Genomic DNA, 21,936 nt, shown 5'->3' with positions numbered 1-21,936 from the left:
GTAGGTGCGGGGCTGCCCGTGCACTTACACAAACATGCACGCACACACGTACAAACAGATATGCACACATACACGTACACACATGTATACACAGGTGTACGCCCAGAGATATACACGTACACACGTGCGCACACAGATATACGTACTGAACATGTACTGTCAAAAGGAAATTTTAAAAAACAACAAATATACACACCGAGATATACACGTGTACGCAGAGATATACATGTACACTCGTGTGCATGCAAATATGCACAGAGATATACACACGTGCTCACACAAGTATACACACATGTACACACAGAGATGTTCATGTGCGCGCGCACGCACACGCACACTCACCCAAGGCTGGGCCCGGGCGTGGGCCCAGGGGGAGGAGGGGCCAGCCCCTTCCCCGGCCCCGGAAGCAGCCAGAGGCCTGTGCCCCGGACGCCCTCCTCCCTGCAGGCAGAGCATTAGGGTCCCGGCCCCGACCCCCCACCTTCCCCCCACACACACACACACACACACACGCACCCTGCCACGCTCACTGGGCGGCTGACGGCTGTTCTGCACCCGGAAGCCAAAGGGCCCGGCCAGGAGGAGCACCTGGACTTCAAGATCGGGGTGGAGCCCAAGGAGGCCCCGCCCTTCACCATCATCCTGGTGGCCTCGTCCCGGCAGGAGAAGGCCGCCTGGACCAGCGACATCAGCCAGGTGAGCCCCTCCACCCCGACCCCTCCACCCCCTCTGACCCCTCCATCCCTGGCCCCCTCACCCCTGACCCCCTCACCCCTGACCCCCTCACCCCTGACCCCTGACCCCCTCACCCCTGGCCCCCTCACCCCTGACCCCTCACCCCTGGGCCCTTCACCCCTGACCCCCTCCATCCCTGACCCCTCCACCCCCGCTGACCCCTCCATCCCTGACCCCTCCACCCCCGCTGACCCCCCCACCCCTGGCTCCCTCACCCCTGACCCCCCCACCCCTGACCCCTCCACCCCTGACCCCCCCACCCCTGATCCCCCCACCCCTGACCTCTCCACCCCTGACCCCCCTACCCCTGATCCCCCCACCCCTGACCTCTCCACCCCTGACCCCTCCACCCCTGACCCCTCCACCCAACCCCTCCACCCCCGCTGACCCTTCCACCCCCACTGACCCCTCCACCCCTGACCCCCCCACCCCTGATCCCCCCACCCCTGACCTCTCCACCCCTGACCCCCCTACCCCTGATCCCCCCACCCCTGACCTCTCCACCCCTGACCCCTCCACCCCTGACCCCTCCACCCAACCCCTCCACCCCCGCTGACCCTTCCACCCCCACTGACCCCCTCACCCCTGACCTCTCCACCCCTGACCCCTCCACCCCTGACCCCTCCACCCAACCCCTCCACCCCCGCTGACCCTTCCACCCCCACTGACCCCCTCACCCCTGACCTCTCCACCCCTGACCCCTCCACCCCCACTGACCCCTCCACCCCTGGGCCCTCCACCCCCGCTGACCCCCTCACCCCTGACCCCTCCACCCCTGGGCCCTCCACCCTGCCTCTGCCCGGACGGACGGACGGACGGACGGGCGGACGGAGGGCGCCCTGGGGCGGGGGGAGGGCCGGTGCCCGGCTCTCGGGGGTGGGCGGGCTCTGACGTGCCCTGTGCTTCCAGTGTGTGGACAACATCCGCTGCAACGGCCTCATGATGAACGCCTTCGAGGAGAACTCCAAGGTCACGGTGCCTCAGATGATCAAGTGAGCGCCGCCGCGGGGTCCCGGGGTCCCGGGGTCACGGCGCGCCCGGCTCCCGTCCCCGGGGTGCTTGCTGTCTGTGCGGAGTTTACATCTGTTTGGGTTTGTGAGAGAAAGCGGGAGGCGGGGGAGAGAGAAACATCGATGTGTTGTCCACTGACCGATGGATGCGTGCGCCGCTCCATTCTGTACGCGCCCCAGGCGGGCAGGGCTCGTCCACGTCTGTCTGGAAGACGGCTGTGGCTCCGTGGGGTTTGCATGAGGCTGTTTAAAATGTGACTTTAAAGCACATGTGTCAAACACAAGGCCCGCGGGCCAAATCCAGCCCGCCAGGCCTTGCAATGTGGCCCGCACCGCGCTGTCATCACTGCACTCCGCTGTCAGTTTATGACATTGTCAGTTTATGACTGTTCAGTAAACCATTCGGCCCACAATTTAGGCTGGATTTTAGATTTTGGCCCCTTCTCTGATTGAGTTCGACACCCCTACTTTAAAGCAACAAACAGTCTGTCCAATGACAGCGGGAAGGGGAGGGAGATGTGGGGGAGAGAAGAGATCAACCGAAGGACTTGTCTGCATGCATATAAGCACAACCAATGGATGCAAAACTCCGGGGAGGGAGGGCATGTATGGGAGTGGGGGGGATTGGTAAGATATGTACACAGATAATATCTTAATAAAAAAATGAGCCGAAACCGGTTTAGCTCAGTGGATAGAGCGTCGGTCTGCGGACTGAAAGGTCCCAAGTTCGATTCCAGTCAGAGGCATGTGCCTTGGTTGCGGGCACATCCCCAGTGGGGGGTGTGCAGGAGGCAGCTGGTCGATGTGTCTCTCTCATCGATGTTTCTAGCTCTCTATCCCTCTCCCTCTGTGAAAAATCAATAAAATATATTTTTTTAAAAAACTTAAAAAATAAATAAAAATAAATAAAATGTAACATTAGAGCCCAGATGGCATGGCTCAGTGGTTGAGCGTCAACCTATGAACCAGGTGATCAGGGTTCGATTCCCTGACAGGACACAGGCCCGGGCTGTGGGTTCCATTCCCAGGGTCGGGCGTGCAGGAGGCAGCTGATCTATGATTCTCTCTCATCGTTTTTTTAAGTTTACATCTATTCTAATAAAAGGATAACATGCTAATTAGACCAGGACCTTCTGGACAAAGCCACGATGGCAGGGCCGAGGCAGAGGCTGTTCGGGGCAGTCAGGCCAGGAGGGGAGGGCAGTTGGGGGCGATCAGGCCTACAAGGGGGGACAGTTGGGGGCAAGCAGGCCAGCAGGCAGGGTGGTTAGGGGCGATCAGGCAGGCAGGTAGATGATCAGTTAGGAGCCAGCAATGGCGAGAGGGATGTTCAACTGCCAGTTTAGGCCAGATCCCCTAAACGGGCAGTTGGACATCCTCTGAGGGGTCCCAGATTGGAGAGGGTGCAGAGAGGGAGAAGAGAGAGAGAGAGAGAAACATCCATGATGAGAGAGAATCACGAATCGGCTGCCTCCTGCGCGCCCCACACTGGGGATCGAGCCCGCAACCTGGGCCTGTGCCCTGACCGGAATCAAACCCGGGACCCTTCCGTCTGCAGGCTGCCGTTCTATCCACTGAACCACACCGGCCAGGCCTCATTCATCACTGATGTTTCTATCCCTTCCTCTCCCTTCTTCTCTGAAATCAATACAAACGTTTTTTAAAAAGCAATAACAACGGCCGGTTTCTAAGAATATTACTGTTTCTAAGAATATTACTGCCATAAATAAATAAAAAGTTGCAACCCCTTCTTCCTTGGTGTCCTTCCCCCAGAGTTTTTCTTTAAAAAAAAATATATATATATATATATATATATATATATATATATATATATATACATATAATTGATTTTTTATAGAGAGGAAGGGAGAGGGATAGAGAGTTAGAAACATCGATGAGAGAGAGACATTGATCAGCTGCCTCCTGCACACACACACACACCCCTCCCCCCCACTGGGGATGTGCCCGCAACCAAGGTACATGCCATTGACCGGAATCGAACCTGGGACCTTTCAGTCCTCAGGCCGATGCTCTATCCACTGAGCCACACCAGTTTTGGCCCAAAGTTTTTCTTGTTCCACGAGCAGCCAGTCCTTCATCAGCCCATCTGTCTGTCTGTCCGCCCCATCTGTCTGTCCGCCCCGGCTGTCTGTCCGCCCCCCGTCTGTCTGTCCATCCCATCTGCCTGTCCTCCCCGTCTGCCTGACCGCCCCGTCTGCCTGTCTGCCCCGTCTGTCTGTCCTCCCCGCCTGTCTGTCCGCCCCGTCTGTCTGTCCTCCCCGCCTGTCTGTCCGCTCCGGCTGCCTGTCCGCCCCGTCTGTCTATCCCGTCTGTCTGTCAGCCCAGTCTGTCTGTCCGCCCAGCCTGTCTGTCCGCCCCGTCTATCTGTCCGCCCTGTCTGTCCATCCCATCTGTCTGTCCATCCCGGCTGTCGGTGCCTCAGGAGACGGCGATGGGTGGGCCGGGACCCCGGGGCGAGCCCGGTGTGACCAGCGCCCCCCGCAGGTCGGACGCCTCGCTGTACTGCGACGACGTGGACATCCGCTTCAGCAAGACCATGAACTCGTGCAAGGTGCTGCAGATCCGCTACGCCAGCGTGGGCCGGCTGCTGGAGCGGCTCACCGACCTGCGCTTCCTGAGCATCGACTTCCTCAACACCTTCCTGCACTCCTACCGCGTCTTCACCTCCGCCGCCGTGGTGCTGGACAAGCTCATCGCCATCTACCGGCGCCCCATCAGCGCCATCCCCGCCAGGTGGGCGCCGGGCCGGGACCGAGGGGGGGGGCGGGGGCGGGGCCTGATCCCTCCTCCCTCCGGCTCCTGGCTCTGTCCGCCCCGTCTCACCGCTCAGCCCCCCTTTGAGGGCCAGCCTGCCACACCTTCCCCATTTAAGAAAGAAAGCACAGGCTAAACCGGTGTTGCTCAGTGGATAGAGCGTCAGTCTGCAGACTGAAGGGTCCCGGGTTCGATTCCGGTCAAGGGCACGTACCTTGGTTGCGGGCACAACCCCAGTAGGGGGTGTGCAAGAGGCAGCTGGTCGATGTTTCTCTCTCATTGATGTTTCTAACTCTCTATCCTTCTCCCTTCCTCTCTGTAAAAACCAATAAAATATATATCTTTTAAGAAAGAAAGAAAGAAAGAAAGAAAGAAAGAAAGAAAGCCCAGCCCCGGCCAGCCTGGCTCCGTGGCTGAGCGTCCACCTAGGAACCAGGAGGTCAGGGTTCGATTCCCGGTCAGGGCACACGCCCTGGTTGCCGGCTCTATCTCCAGTGTGGGGCGTGCAGGAGGCAGCCGATCCATGATGCTCTCTCCTCTTTGATGTCTCTCTCTCTCCCTCTCCCTTCCTCTCTGAGATCAATACAAACAGTTAAAGGAAGAAAAAGGGAGGGACGGAGGGAAGGAGACTGGGAACGCACTCCCGCTCTGAGCCCGCATCCTGCTCCGGGCACAGCCGGGCCGCTCAGCAAGGCTGGGGGGTGGCAGGTAGTCGGGGGGCAGGCCTGAGCCCGTGATGTGCCCCGGAGGTCCGGATAGGAGCCTGTGGCTGGGCCCTGGTCTTGCTGAGCCCACTGGTGCCAAGCGTCTGAGGCTGGGGACAGCGTGGGCGCTGTGCTCCCCATCGGGCTCCCGGCTGTCGGAGGGGGGCAGGCCTCCTGCACGACCCACTGTCCAGGCCCTGGGGAGGCCAGGCTGGTCCCGGGTGCAGCCGGAGGCACGAGGAGGACCAGGGCCCTGCCCCCGTGCGCCTGCGCTCCCCGCCAGCACCCCCTGTCCAAGCGCTCGGGCCTCCCGGGCCGCTCTGACCTGGGCATCAGCCCCCCGGGGGCCCCGGGGCCACGCCGACCCCCCCTCCCCCGCCCCCGCAGGTCGCTGGAGCTCCTGTTCGCCAGCACCGGCCAGAACAACAAGCTGCTGTACGGGGACCCCCCCAAGTCCCCCCGCGCCGCCCGCAAGTTCTCGTCGCCGCCCCCGCTGTCGCTCACCAAGCCCGCCGCCTCGCCCAGCCGCCGGCGCAAGCTGTCCCTCAACATCCCCATCCTCGCGGGCGGCGCCCCCGGCTTCGCCGCCGTGGCGCCCCTCGGCAAGGCCGCGCTGGACACCGGCAAGCTGTGCGTGGCCGGCGGCTTCGGCGGCAAGGCCGGCGCCGAGGCCGAGGCGGCCGAGAGGCCCGAGGAGCCCCCGGGCGCTGGCAGGCAGGGTGAGCGGCCGGGGACCCGCCTCGGGGGAGGGGTACAGGCGGGGGGGGGGGGGGGGGGGGGTCTGAGTCCTGGGGTGTCCCCTCCACAGGGGCACAGGCACCAGCAGACCTAGTCCCGCCCCCCAGACTGGGTGTGTGTGTGTGCACGTGTGTGCGCATGTTTACATGTACATGTGCCCGTGTGCACACATATGTGTGTACTTGTGTGTGTGTACTCGTGTGTGTGTGCATGCACGTGTGTGTGGTGGTGTGTGTGCGTGCATGTGTCTGTGTGGTTTGTGTGTGAGCATGTGTTCGTGTTTGCATGTGTGCTTGCTCGTGTTTGTGCATGTTTGTGCTCATATGTGTGCTGTGTGCGCATGAGTATTCATGATTACTATGTCCAAATGCTTGTGTGTGTTTGTGTATGTGATTATATGTGTTCAAGTGTGCTTGGGTGCGAATATTCATGATTATGTATGTTCAAGTGTGCTTGTGTATGAGTATTCGTGATTATATATGTTCAAATGTGTGTTTGTGTATTAGTATTCATGACTATATATGTTCACGTGTGTTTGTGTGCATGTGTGTGTGCGCACACGTGTTGGGCTCCGTGTTCTAAGGAGAAGACCTGGCGTCCAGTGCAGCTCCCTCGCTCCGTAGCCGAGGAAACGGGGGGCGGGAGCCGTGCACCGTCCGCTCCCCGGAGTGTGTGCCCCCGGGTCTCCCTGCGATGGGAGCCCGGCCGGTGCTGACACGTCACACACACACCCCGCTCCCAGTGCGGCGTGGACCAGCCGGGGCGCCCCGGGCCTGCCAGACCCCCAGCCCCGCCCGCCGGCCCCGCCTCAGACTCCACTCGCCCTCCCCCACGGCGAACCCCGCGCACTCTGTCTCACCCGCACCCGCACCCGCAGGCCCGAACCCCAAGGCCGGGGACCGCCCCGGGGACGTGAGGCCGTCCCCGCCCCTCCCGGGCTCCGGCGTCTCCGTGCGGGAGGAGTCGGACCCGGAGCAGAGCCAGAGCGAGGAGGCCGACCCCGAGACGTCGCCCACCAAGTCCCCGACGACGCCCAAGCCCGTCAGGAGCAAAACCCCCTCAGGTACCGCCCACCGAGGGCGTGCGGCCCGGGCAGGGACGGGGTGGCCCAGCCCAGGAGAGGGGGGCAGCGGGCCAGTGGGTGGCCATGGGGGCGCTGGGGGGGCCTGCTCTCACACCGGCATCATCCCTGGCCCCACCCCGGGCCACTCCTGGGAGCCCCATGAGGGGCCTGTTACTCGCATTTTTCTTTTTTTTTTTAATTTCATAGGGAAGAAAGGAGGAGGGAGAGAGAGAGAGAGAGAAACATCCATGATGAGAGAGAATCACGGATCGGCTGCCTCCTGCACGCCCCACACTGGGGGCGGAGCCCGCAACCCGGGCCTGTGCCCTGATGGGGAATCCAACCGGGACCCCCTGGTTCACAGGTCAACGCTTAACCATTGATCCACACGGGCCGGGCCTAACAGTCACTATTGATAGCATCTGCAGACTCCCAATACCTCCTTTCACCTTCACGACCCTCCTTGAAGGGGGTCCTACCCCCACTATCCAGAGCTTGCCTCCTGAGACCAGAGAGGTTTAGCTCTGTATCCCGCCACGCCCGGCCTGTGCCCGGGGAGATGGAGAAGGCGGAGGGGGTGGCGCTGGGGTGGGCCGGGGTGCGGGTTAGAGGGTGCAGAGCACACGCCCTGGGACCCTGGCCTTCCTTCCTCCCCAGAATTCCCCCTCTTTTCCTACAACAACGGCGTGGTCATGCGGTCCTGTCGCGAGCTGGACAACAGCCGCAGCGGCCTGTCGGCGGCCTCCGCCTTCGCCATCGCCACCTCGGGCGCCAACGAGGGCACCCCCAACAAGGAGAAGTACCGGCGGCTGTCCCTGGCCGCCACAGGTGCGGGGATGGGCTCACGGGGCCCCTTCCCACCGCCGCCCGCCCTCCTCCTGCGCGGCCTGTGCCCAGCGGAGGCCCGCCACCCAGGGCGCCCGCCCACCCCTCCCGCCGCGCCCCTGGGAGGCCCCGGTGGGCAGGGGTGTCAGCCGTCCCATCGGCCCAGCCCGCCAGGCCCGGGGCAGGAGGCGAGGCGCGTGGGAGGCCGGCTCCGTGTCCCCGTGACCCCCGCCCTCTGCCGCCAGGCTTCCCCCCGGACCAGAGGAACGGGGACAAGGAGTTCGTGATCCGCAGAGCGGCTACCAACCGGGTGCTGAACGTGCTGCGGCACTGGGTGTCCAAGCATGCGCAGGTGGGCGGGGCCGGGCATCGAGTGTCCAGGCATGCGCGGGTGGGCGGGGCCTGGCCCTGGGTGTCCAAGCATGCGCGGTGGGCTGGGCCGGACAGATGGGCGGGGCCTGGTACTGGGTGTCCAGGCATGCGCAGGTGGGCGGGGCCGGGACAGATGGGCGGGGCCAGGTATTGAGTGTCCAGGCATGCGCGGTGGGCGGGGCCTGGCCCTGGGTGTCCAAGCATGCGCAGATGGGAGGGGACGGACAGATGGGCGGGGTCCAAGCACGCGCAGGTGGGCGGGGCCAGGATAGGTGGGCGGGCGGGGCAGGTGGCCATGTGCCTTTCTTTTTTTTATTTTTTATTTATTTATTATTATTTTTTAAAATATATTTTATTGATTTTGTACAGAGAGGAAGGGAGAGAGATAGAGAGTTAGAAACATCGATGAGAGAGAGTCATCAATCAGCTGCCTCTTGCACACCCCCTACCGGGGATGCGCCCGCAACCAAGGTACATGCCCTTGACCGGAATCGAACCCGGGTCCCTTCAGTCCCCAAGCCGACGCTCTATCCATTGAGCCAAACCGGTCCCGGCTGCCTTTCTTTTTTTTAAAAAGAAACATACATTTTATTGATTTTTGCAGAGAGGAAGGGAGAGGGGTAGAGTTAGAAACATCGATAAGAGAGAAACATCCATCAGCTGCCTACTGCCCGCCCCCCATTGGGGATGGGCCCCTTGACCGGAATCGAACCTGGGACCCTTCAGTCCAAAGGCCGGCGCTCTATCCACTGAGCCACACCGGCTAAGGCGCCATGTGCCTTTCCTGGGGAGGTCTGCGGGCGCCGCTGGGTCCCCGCCAGGACCCCTGAGAAGGGAGTGAGGCGGCGCCTCCGCCCGCGTCGGACTGGAAACCACCGCATCCCCGGGCCTGAGCCGGACCCCGCGGGCTGCTGGGACGGGATGCCCACAGCCCGGCGCCTCTCTCCCAGGACTTCGAGACCAACAAGGAGCTCAAGAGCAAAGTGGTGGGCTTCCTGGAGGAGGTGACGCGCAACCCCGAGCTGCTGACCCAGGAGCGGAAGGCGGCCGCCAACATCGTGCGGTGGGGCCCGGGGCCGGAAGAGCCGGGAGGCTGGGGGGGGGCTGACTGACACCCAGGGGTGGCCAGCAGCCGGGGCGTCACCCCTGGAGCAGTGAGCCAGGCTGGAGAGCCCAGGAGAGTGGGTGCCTGGAGGCGAGGCGGGTGCAGGCAGGTCATCTCCGCATCTGGCCCCCCAGGACGCTGACGCAGGAGGACCCCGGCGACAACCAGATCACGCTGGAGGAGATCACGCAGCAGGTGAGCGGGGCCCGCTGCCCCCCAGCACCTCCCTGCAGGGGAGCGGCCGCCCTGGGCCCGCCTGTGGGACCCCCGTGGCCTCAGAGCACCTTCTTGCTGTGAGGGCTCCCCAACCCTGCGAAAGGGGGACCAGGCTGAACCCCACACCTCCCCGCCCCCGCCTCTGCTCCCAGGCTCACCCTCCTTCCTAGGCCCCAGCAGAGGGAGCCCTGACCGGTGTGGCTCAGTGGATAGAGCGCCGGTCTTCGGACTGAAGGGTCCTGGGTTAGAGTCCAGTCAAAGGCACAGGCCTGAGTTGCAGTCTCCATCCCCAGTGTGGGGCGTGCAGGGGCAGCTGATCCCTGATTCTCATCCTGATACTTCTCTCTCTCTCCCCCCTTCTCCCTTCCTCTCTGAAGTCAATAAAGATACTTAAAAAAAAAAAAAAAAAAAAAAAGAATACAGATTATATTGCCAAGACCGGTTTGGCTCAGTGGATAGAGTGTCAGCCTGCGGACTGAAGGGTCCCGGGTTCGATTCCGGTCAAGGGCATGTACCATGATTGCGGGCACATTCCCAGTGGGGGGCGTGCAGGAGGCAGCTGATGGATGTTTCTAACTCTCTATCCCTCTCTCTTCCTCTCTGTAAAAAAAAAAATCCATAAAACATATTTAAAATAAAAAAAAGAATACAGATTATAAAAGAAGGCGGGGAGAGGAGGGGGCCGCCTTCTCCCAGCCAGGCCTCCCCCCACCCCCACCCTGAGCTTGGCCCCAACAGGCCAGCCCTCCTGGGCCTCCTCTCCCATCAGGTCTGCCAGGCGGGGCCTTCGGGGTCACACCCGGCCGTCCAGCGGCCCCCCAGTCTGTGGAGAACCCCCGGGGCTAAGGGGGGCTCCCCACGCTAACGGCCCCGCCCCCTCAGGCCGTGGGCGTGAAGGCGGAGCCCTTTGAGAACCACTCGGCCATGGAGATCGCCGAGCAGCTGACCCTGCTGGACCACCTGGTCTTTAAGAAGATCCCTTACGAGTGAGTGGGTGGGTGGGTGGGTGGGTGCCGGCTTCCCCCCCGCCCCCCCCCAAATGACAGCCTCAGCAGCCAAGGGCCGCCTGACCGCCCCCCTCCCCCGTCCCGGGGGCCCCGTCTCCCGCAGGGAGTTTTTCGGACAAGGCTGGATGAAGCTGGAGAAGAACGAGAGGACCCCGTACATCATGAAAACCACGAAGCATTTCAACGACGTGAGTGTGGGCGGCGGCCCCGGATCCGCGGGGGGCTGGGGGAGAGCGGACACCCCCCTCCCCCCGGGGCCCTTCGTTCCACAGGCCGGCGCTCTATCCACTGAGCCACACCGGCCAGGGCTCATTGTGCCCTCTCATCCTTGCTCCTCTGAGCAGCTTCCCAGCGAGACCGCCCGCGTGAGGGAAGGAGGTTTGAAGGGACAGGGGTGAGGGACCCTTGCTCTTTTTCTTTTTCTTTTTTTAAAATATATTTTATTGATTTTGTACAGAGAGGAAGAGAGAGAGAGAGAGAGAAACATCGATGAGAGAGAGTCATCGATCAGCTGCCTCTTGCATACCCCCCACCGGGGATATGCCCGCAACCAAGGCACATGCCCTTGACCGGAATTGAACCCGGGACCTTTCAGTCCCCAAGCCGACGCTCTATCCACTGAGCCATACCGGTCCCGGCTCTTTTTTTTTTTTTTTTTTTTTTAATACATTTTTGTTGATGTCAGAGAGGAAGGGAGAGGGAGAGGGAAACATCCATCATGGATGGGCCGCCTCCTGCACGCCCCACGCTGGGGATCCAGCCCGCCACCCCCGCATGTGCCCTGACCGGGAATCGAACCGAGACCTCCTGGTTCCTAGGTGGACGGACGCTCAGCCACTGGGCCACCCTGACCGGGCATCTATTATGATTTTCAGTACAGGGAGGGGAGCTTAGGCAAAGAGGGGCGTCACAGTATATTAAAAGGCGGGTTCCTGCCGAAACCAGTTTGGCTCAGTAGATAGAGCACATATGTCAAACACAAGGCCCGCGGGCCAAATCCAGCCTGCCAGGCCTTGCAATGTGGCCCGTACCGCGCTGTCATCACTGCACTCCACTGTCAGTTTATGACATTGTCAGTTTATGACTGTTCAGTAAACCACTCAGCCCGCGATTTAGGCTGGATTTTAGATTTTGGCCCCTTCTCTGATTGAGTTCGACACCCCTAAGATAGAGCATCAGCCTGGGGACTGAAGGGTCCCGGGTTCGATTCCGGTCAAGGGCATGGTGAGAGAGAATCATGGATCGGCTGCCTCCTGCACACCCCACATCTCCGGTAGGGGGTGTGCAGGAGGCAGCTGGTTGATGTCTCTCTCACACCGATGTTTCTAGCTCTCTATCTCTCTCCCTTCCTCTCTGTAAAAAATCAATAAAATATATTTTAAAAAATACAAAAAAAAAGGTTGGTTCCTTACAGTCAAGTTAGCTGCAGCGGCAGCAAGGACAGTTACAAAACCCAGGATGTCAGTGGGTAAACATTCTAAGACACGCTTCTTACTCATTTAACAGGTGATTTGCAAGGGTCCTTTTTAATAAAATTAAATGTATTTTTATTGATGTCATGTGCCCTTGACCGGAATCGAACCCGGGACCCTTCATTCCGTAGGCCGGCGCTCTATCCACTGAGCCACACCGGCCGGGGCTCATTGTGCCCTCTCATTGGTCTTCCTTGTCCTGAGGAAAACTTCTGTCTGCCCGTGGGCGGGGTGTCAGTGTCCCTGAGCGTTCCCTCGGGGGTGTTCAGACACTCACTCCTCTCCTCCTCCTCCCGTCTCTCCCCGGGCTTCAAGATCAGCAACCTGATCGCCTCGGAGATCATCCGGAGCGAGGACATCGGCGGCCGCGTGAGCGCCATCGAGAAGTGGGTGGCGGTGGCGGACATCTGCCGCTGCCTGCACAACTACAACGCCGTGCTGCAGATCACCTCCTCCATGAACCGCAGCGCTGTCTTCCGGCTCAAGAAGACCTGGCTCAAGGTCTCCAAGCAGGTGCGGGCGCTGGGCTGGGCTGGGCTGAGGCTGGGAGCTGGGGCTGGGGGCTGGGGCTCAGGAGCGTGGGCGCTGGGGATGTGGGCATGGAGTGGGGCACAGGGCGTGGGGGTGTGGGGGTGCAGGCCGCGGGCTGGCAGCCTCTGCTCCTTGCAGACCAAAGGACTGATCGACAAGCTGCAGAAGCTCGTGTCCTCGGACGGCAGGTTCAAGAACCTGCGGGAGGCGCTGAAGAAGTGAGTGTGGGTCCCCCCGCCACCGCCCTCTGTGGGACTGCGCCCCGCGGGACCCCCCCCCAATCCGGCTGAGCAGGAGTCCGTGTGTCTGTGTCTGTCTGTCTGTCTGTCTGCCTCCCCACAGACCCCGCACCAGGACAGGGCAGCCTTGTCCCCCGTCCTCTGCCCGGGAGACCTCAGTCCGGGGCCCAGGGGGACCCCCAGAGTCCTTGATTCTAAAATGCACGGTTTTGGGGATTTTTTTTTTTAACATTTCAGTATTTCTGACACTGAGAGACATCTTACAGGTGATGCCTGTGTTGAACAGGAGCGTGTTTTTACTTCCTGTGCTTGGAATCGGGCCTCAAAACAAAAGCACTTCCCTGGCCGGTGTTGCCCAGTGGTTAGAGCATCGGCCCGCAGGTTTGATTCCTAGTCAAAGGCAGGTACTTCAGTTGCGGATTCTTTAAAATTATTTATTCATTTAGTTAATCCTCACCTGAGGATGTTTTTCCATTGATATCTTTTTTAGAGAGAGAGAGTGGAAGGGAGGGAAAGAGAGAGAGAAACATTGATGTGAGAGAGACATATCCATTGGCTGCCTCCCCCATGCACCTGGCTGGGGATGGAAGCCTGCAACCGAGATGTGTGCCCTTGACCAGCATCGAACCTGAGACCCCCGGGTCCGCAGGCCGATGCTCTATCCACTGAACCATGCTGGCCAAGGCTGGGTGGCAGGTTTGAACCCCAGTCCTGGCCGGGATGCGGGAGAGGCAGCCAGTCGATGCATCTCTCCCACATCGATGTTTCTCTCCCCAGATCAACGGGGAAATAGCCTGGGCTGAGGGTTTTTAAAAAGTACCTTCCCAGCCAAAACCAGTTTGGCTCAGTGGACAGAGCGTCGGCCTGCAGACTGAAAGGTCCCGGGTTCCGTTCCGGTCAAGGGCATGGACCTTGGTTGCGGGCACATCCCCAGGAGGAGATGTGCAAGGGGCAGCTGATGGATGTTTCTCTCTCATCGATGTTTCTAACGCTCTATCCCTCTCCCTTCCTCTCTTTAAAAAATCAATAAAAATTAAAAATTAAAATAAAAAATAAAAAACTAAATTTTAAAAAAAGTGCCTTCCCAGACAGTGCATCTTAGAATCAAATCAATGCCCTTCGACCCTCAGCTGCCCCTCGGTCTGCAGGGTCCCCTCCTAGCTCCTGCAGCTCCCCCGCCAACCCCGTGTCCCTGAGGCGCTGTCAGCCTGGGGGGTCCCCAGAGCAGGAAGGTCCCTGTTGGGGGCGGGGCCTGTGCCTCCTGGTCCCGCCCACCAGAGGCCAGAGGCCCCGCCCACCAGAGGCCAGCGCCCCTGCATGGAGTGACCCCCACCCTGAGTGACCCCTGCCCAGAGTGACCTCCACCCTCAGTGACCCCGCCCTGAGTGACCCCGCTCCCAGGGACCCCCCTGGGTCCCCGGGCCAAGAAGAGACAAGTGCAGCCCCTGGTTGCCCCTGGTTACCCCTGGTTACCATGGAGACCAGGACGCCTCCCGGCTCTCCAGGGCCCGCGGGTGCCTGCTGATGGGATGGGGAGCCCCGCTCCGGGATCAGCACCCCTCGGGCTGTCAGCTCACGGTGGCCCTGAGCCCCCCACCCCCGGCTCTCCTGTCCGTCCGTCCGTCCGTCCCCGTGTCCTCGCGTCTGGTCTGTCCGCCGCTCCGTGTCCATGGCCTGACCATCCCGCTCTGTTTGTGTCCTCAGACCGCGTTGTGTCCCCCGCCCGGGCTCCCGGAGCCCCGTGGACTGTGCTTGTGGGGAGCCCCCCTCCGTGCATTCACCACCCGCGCGTCCGTCCGCCCGTCCGCCCGCCCCCGGCGCCTCCATCCGCCTCCTTCACATGGCTTCTCGGCCGCCTCCGTCTCCGCCTCCGCGGCCCGCGGGCCCCCATTCTGTCCGCGTCCCCCCCTCCCGTTCCTCCCCAGGGGCCCCGGGCCGTGTCCCTGCCAGCGGGGCCCACCGGCACGTGGGGTGGGCGCCCCGCCCTGCAGAGGGGGTGAGGTTGGGGCCACTGAGGGGGCCCCCCCATTTCCGGGGCAGCGGGCAGAGGGCGGGAGGGGGCAGTCTGCCTGAGTCCAAGGCCCACTCCTTGTCCCCGCCCCTTTTCCAGCCAAGCCTGCACCCGAGTCTCCCTCCCTCCCTCCAGCCTCTCCTATTTTTAAAAAAATACATTTTACTGATTTTTTACAGAGAGGAAGAGAGAGGGATAGAAAGTTAGAAACATCAATGAGAGAGAATCAGCTGCCTCTTGCACACCCCCTACTCGGGATGTGCCCGCAACCAAGGTCCATGCCCTTGACCGGAATCGAACCCGGGACCCTTCAGTCCGCAGGCCGGCGCTCTATCCACTGAGCCACACCGGTTAGGACTCTTCTATTTTTTTAATTTTATTTTTATTGATGTCAGAGAGGAAGGGAGAGAGAGAGAAACATCCCTGATGAGAGGGAATCACCGATCGGCTGCCTCCTGCCCGCCCCACGCTGGGGATGGAGCCCGCCCCTGGGGCCTGAGCCCCGACCTCCTGGTTCCTAGGTCGATGCTCAATCACGGAGCCCTGGTGGCTGGCCGGCAGTCCTGCCCCTTTTCTAGAAACAATATTTTTATTTCGATCCGGTCCACGCGGACGGCATTGACCTCAGCGCCCCCGAAGGGTCAGGAGCTGGGGGTTCGAGACGCTCTGCTGTCCCCGCTCCCCAAACCCCGAGGCTGCTCCTTCCCCACGCCCGGGTCCGAGCCGGCCGAGCCCAGCTCCCCTTTAAGAGGGCCCGTGTGTAAGCGGACACGTCTGTCCCTGCCGTTTGCCCCCAAGCTGCGACCCGCCCTGCGTGCCCTACCTGGGCATGTACCTCACGGACCTGGCCTTCATCGAGGAGGGGACCCCCAACTACACGGAGGACGGCCTGGTCAACTTCTCCAAGATGCGGATGGTGCGTGCCCCGCCCCGCCCCGGCCGCTCCCGGACCCCGGACCGGGCAGCCTCCCGCCCGCAGACCGCACACCGGGGCCCGGGGGGGACATGGCAGCCCCGGGGGGCGCCCTCCGTCCGGGGCAGAGCGGGACCAGAGCCCCGTCTGTCTGGTTCCGGCCACACCTTCCTCTCACCCCGTCCACCCCAGGCATGAACCGCGGGGTCACAGGCCGGACAGCCACTCAGGCGGCGCCTCCCGGGGCCAGGGGACCCCAGAGCGGGGTGAGGGGCGCCTGGCTGCTCGCTGCCCCTCCTCCCTGCACCCTGCACCCTGGGCCCCGCCCGCATGGGGCTCCCCTCCTTCCTAGAGGGGCCTCTGGGAGCTGCACACAGTAGGCCCTCCTCCCTGCACCCTGGGCCCCGCCCCATGGGCTCCCCTCCTTCCTAGAGGGGCCTCTGGGAGCTGTACACAGTAGGCCCTCCTCCCTGCACCCTGGGCCCCGCCCGCATGGGGCTCCCCTCCTGGGCCTCTGGGAGCTGCACACAGTAGGCCCTCCTCCCTGCACCCTGGGCCCCGCCCCATGGGCTCCCCTCCTTCCTAGAGGGGCCTCTGGGAGCTGTACACAGTAGGCCCTCCTCCCTGCACCCTGGGCCCCGCCTGCATGGGGCTCCCCTCCTGGGCCTCTGGGAGCTGCACACAGTAGGCCCTCCTCCCTGCACCCTGGGCCCCGCCCCATGGGCTCCCCTCCTTCCCAGAGGGGCCTCTGGGAGCCGCACACAGTAGGCCCTCCTCCCTGCACCCTGGGCCCCGCCCCATGGGCTCCCCTCCTTCCTAGAGGGGCCTCTGGGAGCCGCACACAGTAGGCCCTCAGGATGGGAGGGACCCTGCCTGAGGCCGGGGCTGTGGCTGCCCTCTGCCCCGCGGAGCAGGGTGTCGTCGGCCCTGCGGAGTGGGGTGCCCCGCAGAGTTCTGCCCCGAGGAGTGGGGGTGCCCTCTGCCCCGCCGAGCACGAAAGGGGGTGTCCGTCTGCCCCGCGGGGTGGGGTCCCTCTGCCCCGCGGGGTAGGGTGCTCTGGGGTGGCTCTGAGAGGGGGCCTGTCCCTCTAGAACCCCCTCCTCCCGCAGATCTCCCACATCATCCGAGAGATCCGCCAGTTCCAGCAGACCGCCTACAAGATAGAGCACCAGGCGAAGGTAGGGTCTCTCTCCGCTTTCCTCTTTCTTGTGGGCTTTCAGTGTTTTCTTACCGACTTCAGAGAGGAAGGGAGGAGAGAGCGAGACGTCCACGAGGAGAGAGAACCATGGACCGGCTGCCTCCCGCACGCCCCCCACTGGGGACGGAGCCCGCCACCCGGGCCTGTGCCCCGACCGGGAATCGAACCCTGACCTCCTGGTTCCGAGGCCGACGCTCAACCACTGAGCCACACCGGCTGGGCTTAAAAATCCTTGCGGCACCCGGCTGAACATCGCCGGCCTAACCATTGGGCCACTCTCCCTCGCTCTGCATTCGCTGAGCGCCTACTGTGCGCAGGGCCCTGCGTTGGGCCTGGGCCCTCGCCTTTACTCCCTCCCCCCCGCACCCTCCGCTCAGGTCACCCAGTACCTGCTGGACCAGACCTTCGTGATGGACGAGGAGCGCCTGTACGAGTCCTCTCTGCGCATCGAGCCCAAGCTCCCCACCTGAGGCCGCCCGGCCCCCCGGCCCCCGCCCTTGCTCCCCAGGGGCCCCGGCCGAGCTGTACATACCCGTCCGTCCTGGATTCTCCTCCTCGTGTGCTCCTCCGAGAACACAGACCGGCCCGCCTCAGTTCCCGCCCGGTGACCGCACCAGCCCCCCTGCCCCCGCCCCCGCCGCCCGCGTCCACCACGGGCTTCTGCCCTCCCTCCCCCGCCGGGCCAGGCCGGGCTGGGCGGGCGGCCACCACCTCCCAGCATGTCCCATGTAGTGGCTACAATGGGGCGGGGCGGGGCGGGGGAGCTGGGACGGGGCCCATATCCCGAAGCCCAGCCATCGACTGACCTCCCCGTGGACGGCCAGAGCCGCAGGCCTGGGGACCCCTCGCTCCCCGTCTCCCCGGCCACCACCCAGCACCCCGTCCTCCTTCGCGCTGGGAATCACACCGGACGGACAGATGGACGGACAGCGGGCACGAGGCCCCGAAACCCGAGGAAAACGCAGTCCCATCGCCAGGTGGACGTCTGCTGACCGATCGCTGCCCCAGGTCACTGCGAGCCGGGAACACGCACACACACACACACGCACACGCACATGCACACGCACATATACACTCATGCACACATACGCACGCACGCACACCCACCCACATACGCACACACGCGTGCACACACAGCCACACGCACACGCACATGCACCCACACACACATGCACACGCACATATACACTCATGCACACATACGCACGCACCCACACCCACATACGCACGCACGCATGCACACACAGCCACATGCACACACACACATGCACACACATGCCACTTCTCCTCCGTCAGAGCCTCATGCCCCCCGCCCCCAGCTTCGTGAGCTGCTCCAGTCCGTCTCTGCCTCGTCACAGTAGCTCCCGCCGCCGCCGTGGTTAGACCTCGTCCCCGTGTGTGTGTGTGTGTGTGTGTGTGTGTGTGTCCCTGCACACAGTGTCCTCCCCAAGGCCCCTCGCAGGAGCACGGCCCCCTGCCGGCCCTGTGAGCACAGCTCTGTTTTCTACATGGGACACGGGGGGTGGGGGGTGGGGGGCAGGCCCGTGGCGGCCCCAGGCCTCGCCTGCCGCCGTGAGCAATACCCACCGGTCTGAGGACCCTGCGCCCGGTCCCACACTCCCCCCACGTCCGGCTCGTTTGGAGAAAAAAAAGCAAAAAGCAAAAAAAAACCACAGAAAACGAACTTTCCGTTTTGTAACGATCAATGTTTCCTGATTACCTCTTGCTAAATAAATCTATTCTATCTCAGGGTGAACCGTGCGTTTGGGTGGCGTCCTTCGTTCCCGCGGGGGACGTGGGGGGCACATGGTCCCTATCGGGCGGGGACGTGGGGGGCTTGGGACCAGACCCCAAGGGATGAGGACACAGTCCCTGCTTTGTGGGGACTCCCACAGTTTAACGGCTGAAAACAATTTCTATCCCGATCGGCGTGGTTCTGTGGTTGAGCATTGACCTATGAACCACAGGCCAGGGTTATGGGCTTGATCCCCAGTGAAGGGCGTGTAGGAGGCAGCCGATCTGTGATCCTCTCTCCCTCTCCCTTGCTCTCTGAGATCAATAAAAATATCCCACCCACAATATCTGCACTAATAATAGGGAAACATGCAAATGGACCGTCCCTCCGCTACACTCGCCAGCCAATCGGAGCGAGTATGCAAATGAACCCAACAAAGATGGAGGCCCGTTTGCATGCACAGGCGTGGCGGAAAGACTGCAGGCAGCGTAGCAGGAAGCCAAGCGCTGCAGAAGGGATCGAGGCTGTGGAGAAGCACGGGGGGTGGTAGAGAAGGGAGAGAAGCTGGCGGAGGCAGACTGGGCGGCCAAGATCGCCTCTTCCTCCGAAGCCCTATTTCTGTAGGAATCTCCCTGCAACGGGCCTCTAGTTAATAATAACATACTAGCCAAAACCGGTGTGGCTCAGTGGATAGAGCGTCGGCCTGCGGACTGAAAGGTCCCAGGTTCAATCCCGGTCAAGGGCATGGACCTTGGTTGCGGGCACATTTCCAGTGGGAGGTGTGCAGGAGGCAGCTGGTCGATGTTTCTCTCTCATCGATGTTTCTAACTCTCTGTTACTCTCCCTTCCTCTCTGTAAAAAATCAATAAAATATAAAAATAATAATAATAATAACATACTGCCGAGACCGGTTTGGCTCAATGGATAGAGCGTCGGCTTGGGGACCAAAGGGTCCCGGGTTCGATTCCGGTCAAGGGCATGTACCTTGGTTGCGGGCATATCCCCAGTAGGGGGTGTGCAAGAGGCAGCTGATCGATGACTCTCTCTCATCGGTGTTTCTAACTCTCTATCTCTCTCCCTTCCTCTCTGTACAAAATCAATAAAATATATTAAAAAAAAAAAATAATAACATACTAAGGCAATGGGGGGGGGGTAATTCCTTACCCAAGGATATGTTTTTATTGATTTTAGAGAGAGAGGAGGAGAGAGAGAGAGAGAGAGCGAGAGAGAGAGAGAGAGAGAAACATTGATGTGAGAGAAACATTGATCAACTGATCAATGGATCAGCTGCCTTCCCTATGCACCCCAACCAGAAATCGAACCTGTGACCTGGGTACCTGCCCTGATTGGAAGTCAAACCTGCGGGTGACCCGTTGGTATATGGGATGACGGATTTTTCGCCTGTTTTTGTTGTTGTTTTTTTAAATCCTCACCCAGGGATATGTTTCCATTGATTTTTAGAAAGAGTGGAAGGGAGGGGGGGGGGGAGAGAGAGAGAGAAACATCGATGTGAGAGAGACACATCGATGGGTTGCCTCCTGCATTGTGCCCTGAACAGGAGCAGGGCCAGAGAGGAGCCTGCCACCGAGGTCCATGCCCTTGACCAGAATAGAACCCGGGATCCTTCAGTCCGTGGGTCGATGCGCTATCCACTGAGACACACTGGCAGGGCCTCGACCTGTGCTTCCCAATCCTGGTCTCTTTCCCAAAGGTGCCCTGCGAGGCCTCGATGCCGTGGGGGCGGGAGGCCAGGTGGTCGCTGTCACAGGAACATGAGGTGCCACCCGGGCCCTGTGTGTGGTGTCCACAGCTCACCACACACAGCCACATGCACCTACATGCATGCACACACACGCATGCACCCTACCCCAGGCCTGACTCCTGACCGCTGAGGGCTGCTGCCCGGCGAGGGGGGACGCCCACAAAGCAAGGAGCCCCCGTTCCAGCTCCAGCCCTCACCGCCCTGGAGGCTCCAGGCCCTCGCCGCCCACAGCCCAGAAGCCACCCCCACGTGGGTGCCCTTCCGCTGACCTGGGCACCTCCACCCGCCCCGCCCCGCCCCGCCCGGGGGTGCCAGCTGGAACCCCGGAGGTCACCATGCCGCCACCTCCACGGGGTCACCGGGTCCCTGCGAGTCACCCACCCGCTCACCCCCGACCTCGGCCACCGCCCTGCACGGCAGTTCTCAAACTTCCTGGCCAACGGCACCCCTCGGCACCCTTCTGGATTATCAAGATCCCCACGCGAAAGCCCACACACACGGTGGCAATACCGCTGCCTTCATGACACGCGTTCCAAAGTGAACCCGGGGAAACTTGAAAGATCATGATGGCCAGGCTGCTGGCTCTGCAGTTGAGCGTCGACCTAGGAACCAGGAGGTCAGGGTTCGATTCCCGGTCAGGGCACAGGCCCGGGTGGCGGGCTCCATCCCCAGTGTGGGGGCGTACAGGAGGCAGCCGGTCCATGATTCTCTCTCATCATTGATGTTTCTCTCTCTCTTGCTCCCTCTCTCTTCCTCTCTAAAATCAGTAAATATATATATATATATATATTCTTTTTTTTTTCTTTTTTAAAGTCCCCCCCAAAAAAGCTGATCAGTGGTTACAGACTCAGAGTGAGGGGTACTCTTTTGGGGTGAATTTTTTAAAATATATTTTATTGATTTTTTACAGAGGAAGAGAGAGGGATAGAGAGTTAGAAACATGGATGACAGAGAGGTACATCGATCAGCTGCCTCCTGCACACCCCTCACCTGGGGATGTGCCCGCAACCAAGGTACATGTCCTTGACTGGAATCAAACCCAGGACCTTTCAGTCCCGAGGCCAACGCTCTATCCGCTGAGCCAAACCGGTTTCGGCTGGGCTGAATATTTTTTTAATCTAAAGAGAGAGCGTGGCCCTAACCCCTTTGGCTCAGTGGATAGAGTGTCAGTCTGTGGACTGAAAGGTCCCGGGTTCGATTCCGGTCAAGGGCATGGACCTTGGTTTCGGGCACATCCCCAGTGGGGGGCGTGCAGGAGGCGGCTGATAGATGTTTCTCTCTCATCGATGTCTCTAAGTCTCTCTCCCTCTCCCTTCCTCTCTGTAAAAAATCAATAAGATGCATATTTTAAAAATAAAGAGAAGGGGCGGTTGCACAACACTGTGAGGGCACTCAGCGCCCCAGAAGGAGACACTTTAAAATGCTCGATTGCAGGTTATGGGAACTGAACCCCAAGGAAAACAAACAGGCCAGGAGCTGACGGCAGCCCTCGGCCCCTGGGAGTGACCTCGTGACCGGACGCCAG

General features: G+C 61.3%; 1 protein-coding gene across 1 annotated transcript in view; it reads left to right on the top strand.

The window, feature by feature from the left end:
* RASGRF1 (Ras protein specific guanine nucleotide releasing factor 1) overlaps positions 1-17,589 on the top strand; it is a 47,117-nt gene extending 29,528 nt beyond the window's left edge. Inside the window, exons 12-27 of the mRNA XM_084869034.1 lie at positions 563-696; positions 1,645-1,727; positions 4,251-4,499; positions 5,612-5,943; positions 6,840-7,025; positions 7,683-7,853; positions 8,096-8,202; positions 9,173-9,285; positions 9,462-9,522; positions 10,426-10,529; positions 10,654-10,738; positions 12,338-12,535; positions 12,692-12,771; positions 15,602-15,719; positions 16,826-16,894; positions 17,292-17,589. Of these exons, the coding sequence (XP_084725160.1) occupies positions 563-696; positions 1,645-1,727; positions 4,251-4,499; positions 5,612-5,943; positions 6,840-7,025; positions 7,683-7,853; positions 8,096-8,202; positions 9,173-9,285; positions 9,462-9,522; positions 10,426-10,529; positions 10,654-10,738; positions 12,338-12,535; positions 12,692-12,771; positions 15,602-15,719; positions 16,826-16,894; positions 17,292-17,384 (2,183 nt within the window). The 3' untranslated portion in view covers positions 17,385-17,589. The remainder of the gene's footprint in view (positions 1-562; positions 697-1,644; positions 1,728-4,250; positions 4,500-5,611; positions 5,944-6,839; positions 7,026-7,682; positions 7,854-8,095; positions 8,203-9,172; positions 9,286-9,461; positions 9,523-10,425; positions 10,530-10,653; positions 10,739-12,337; positions 12,536-12,691; positions 12,772-15,601; positions 15,720-16,825; positions 16,895-17,291) is intronic.
* Positions 17,590-21,936: the final 4,347 nt, after the last annotated feature.

Source organism: Pipistrellus hanaki (assembly GCF_964339955.1).
Source record: "Pipistrellus hanaki genome assembly, chromosome: 21".
Classification (NCBI taxonomy): domain Eukaryota; kingdom Metazoa; phylum Chordata; class Mammalia; order Chiroptera; family Vespertilionidae; genus Pipistrellus; species Pipistrellus hanaki.
The sequence above is the reverse complement of the archived record's forward strand: the minus strand, read 5'-3'. Positions and strand labels throughout refer to the sequence as shown.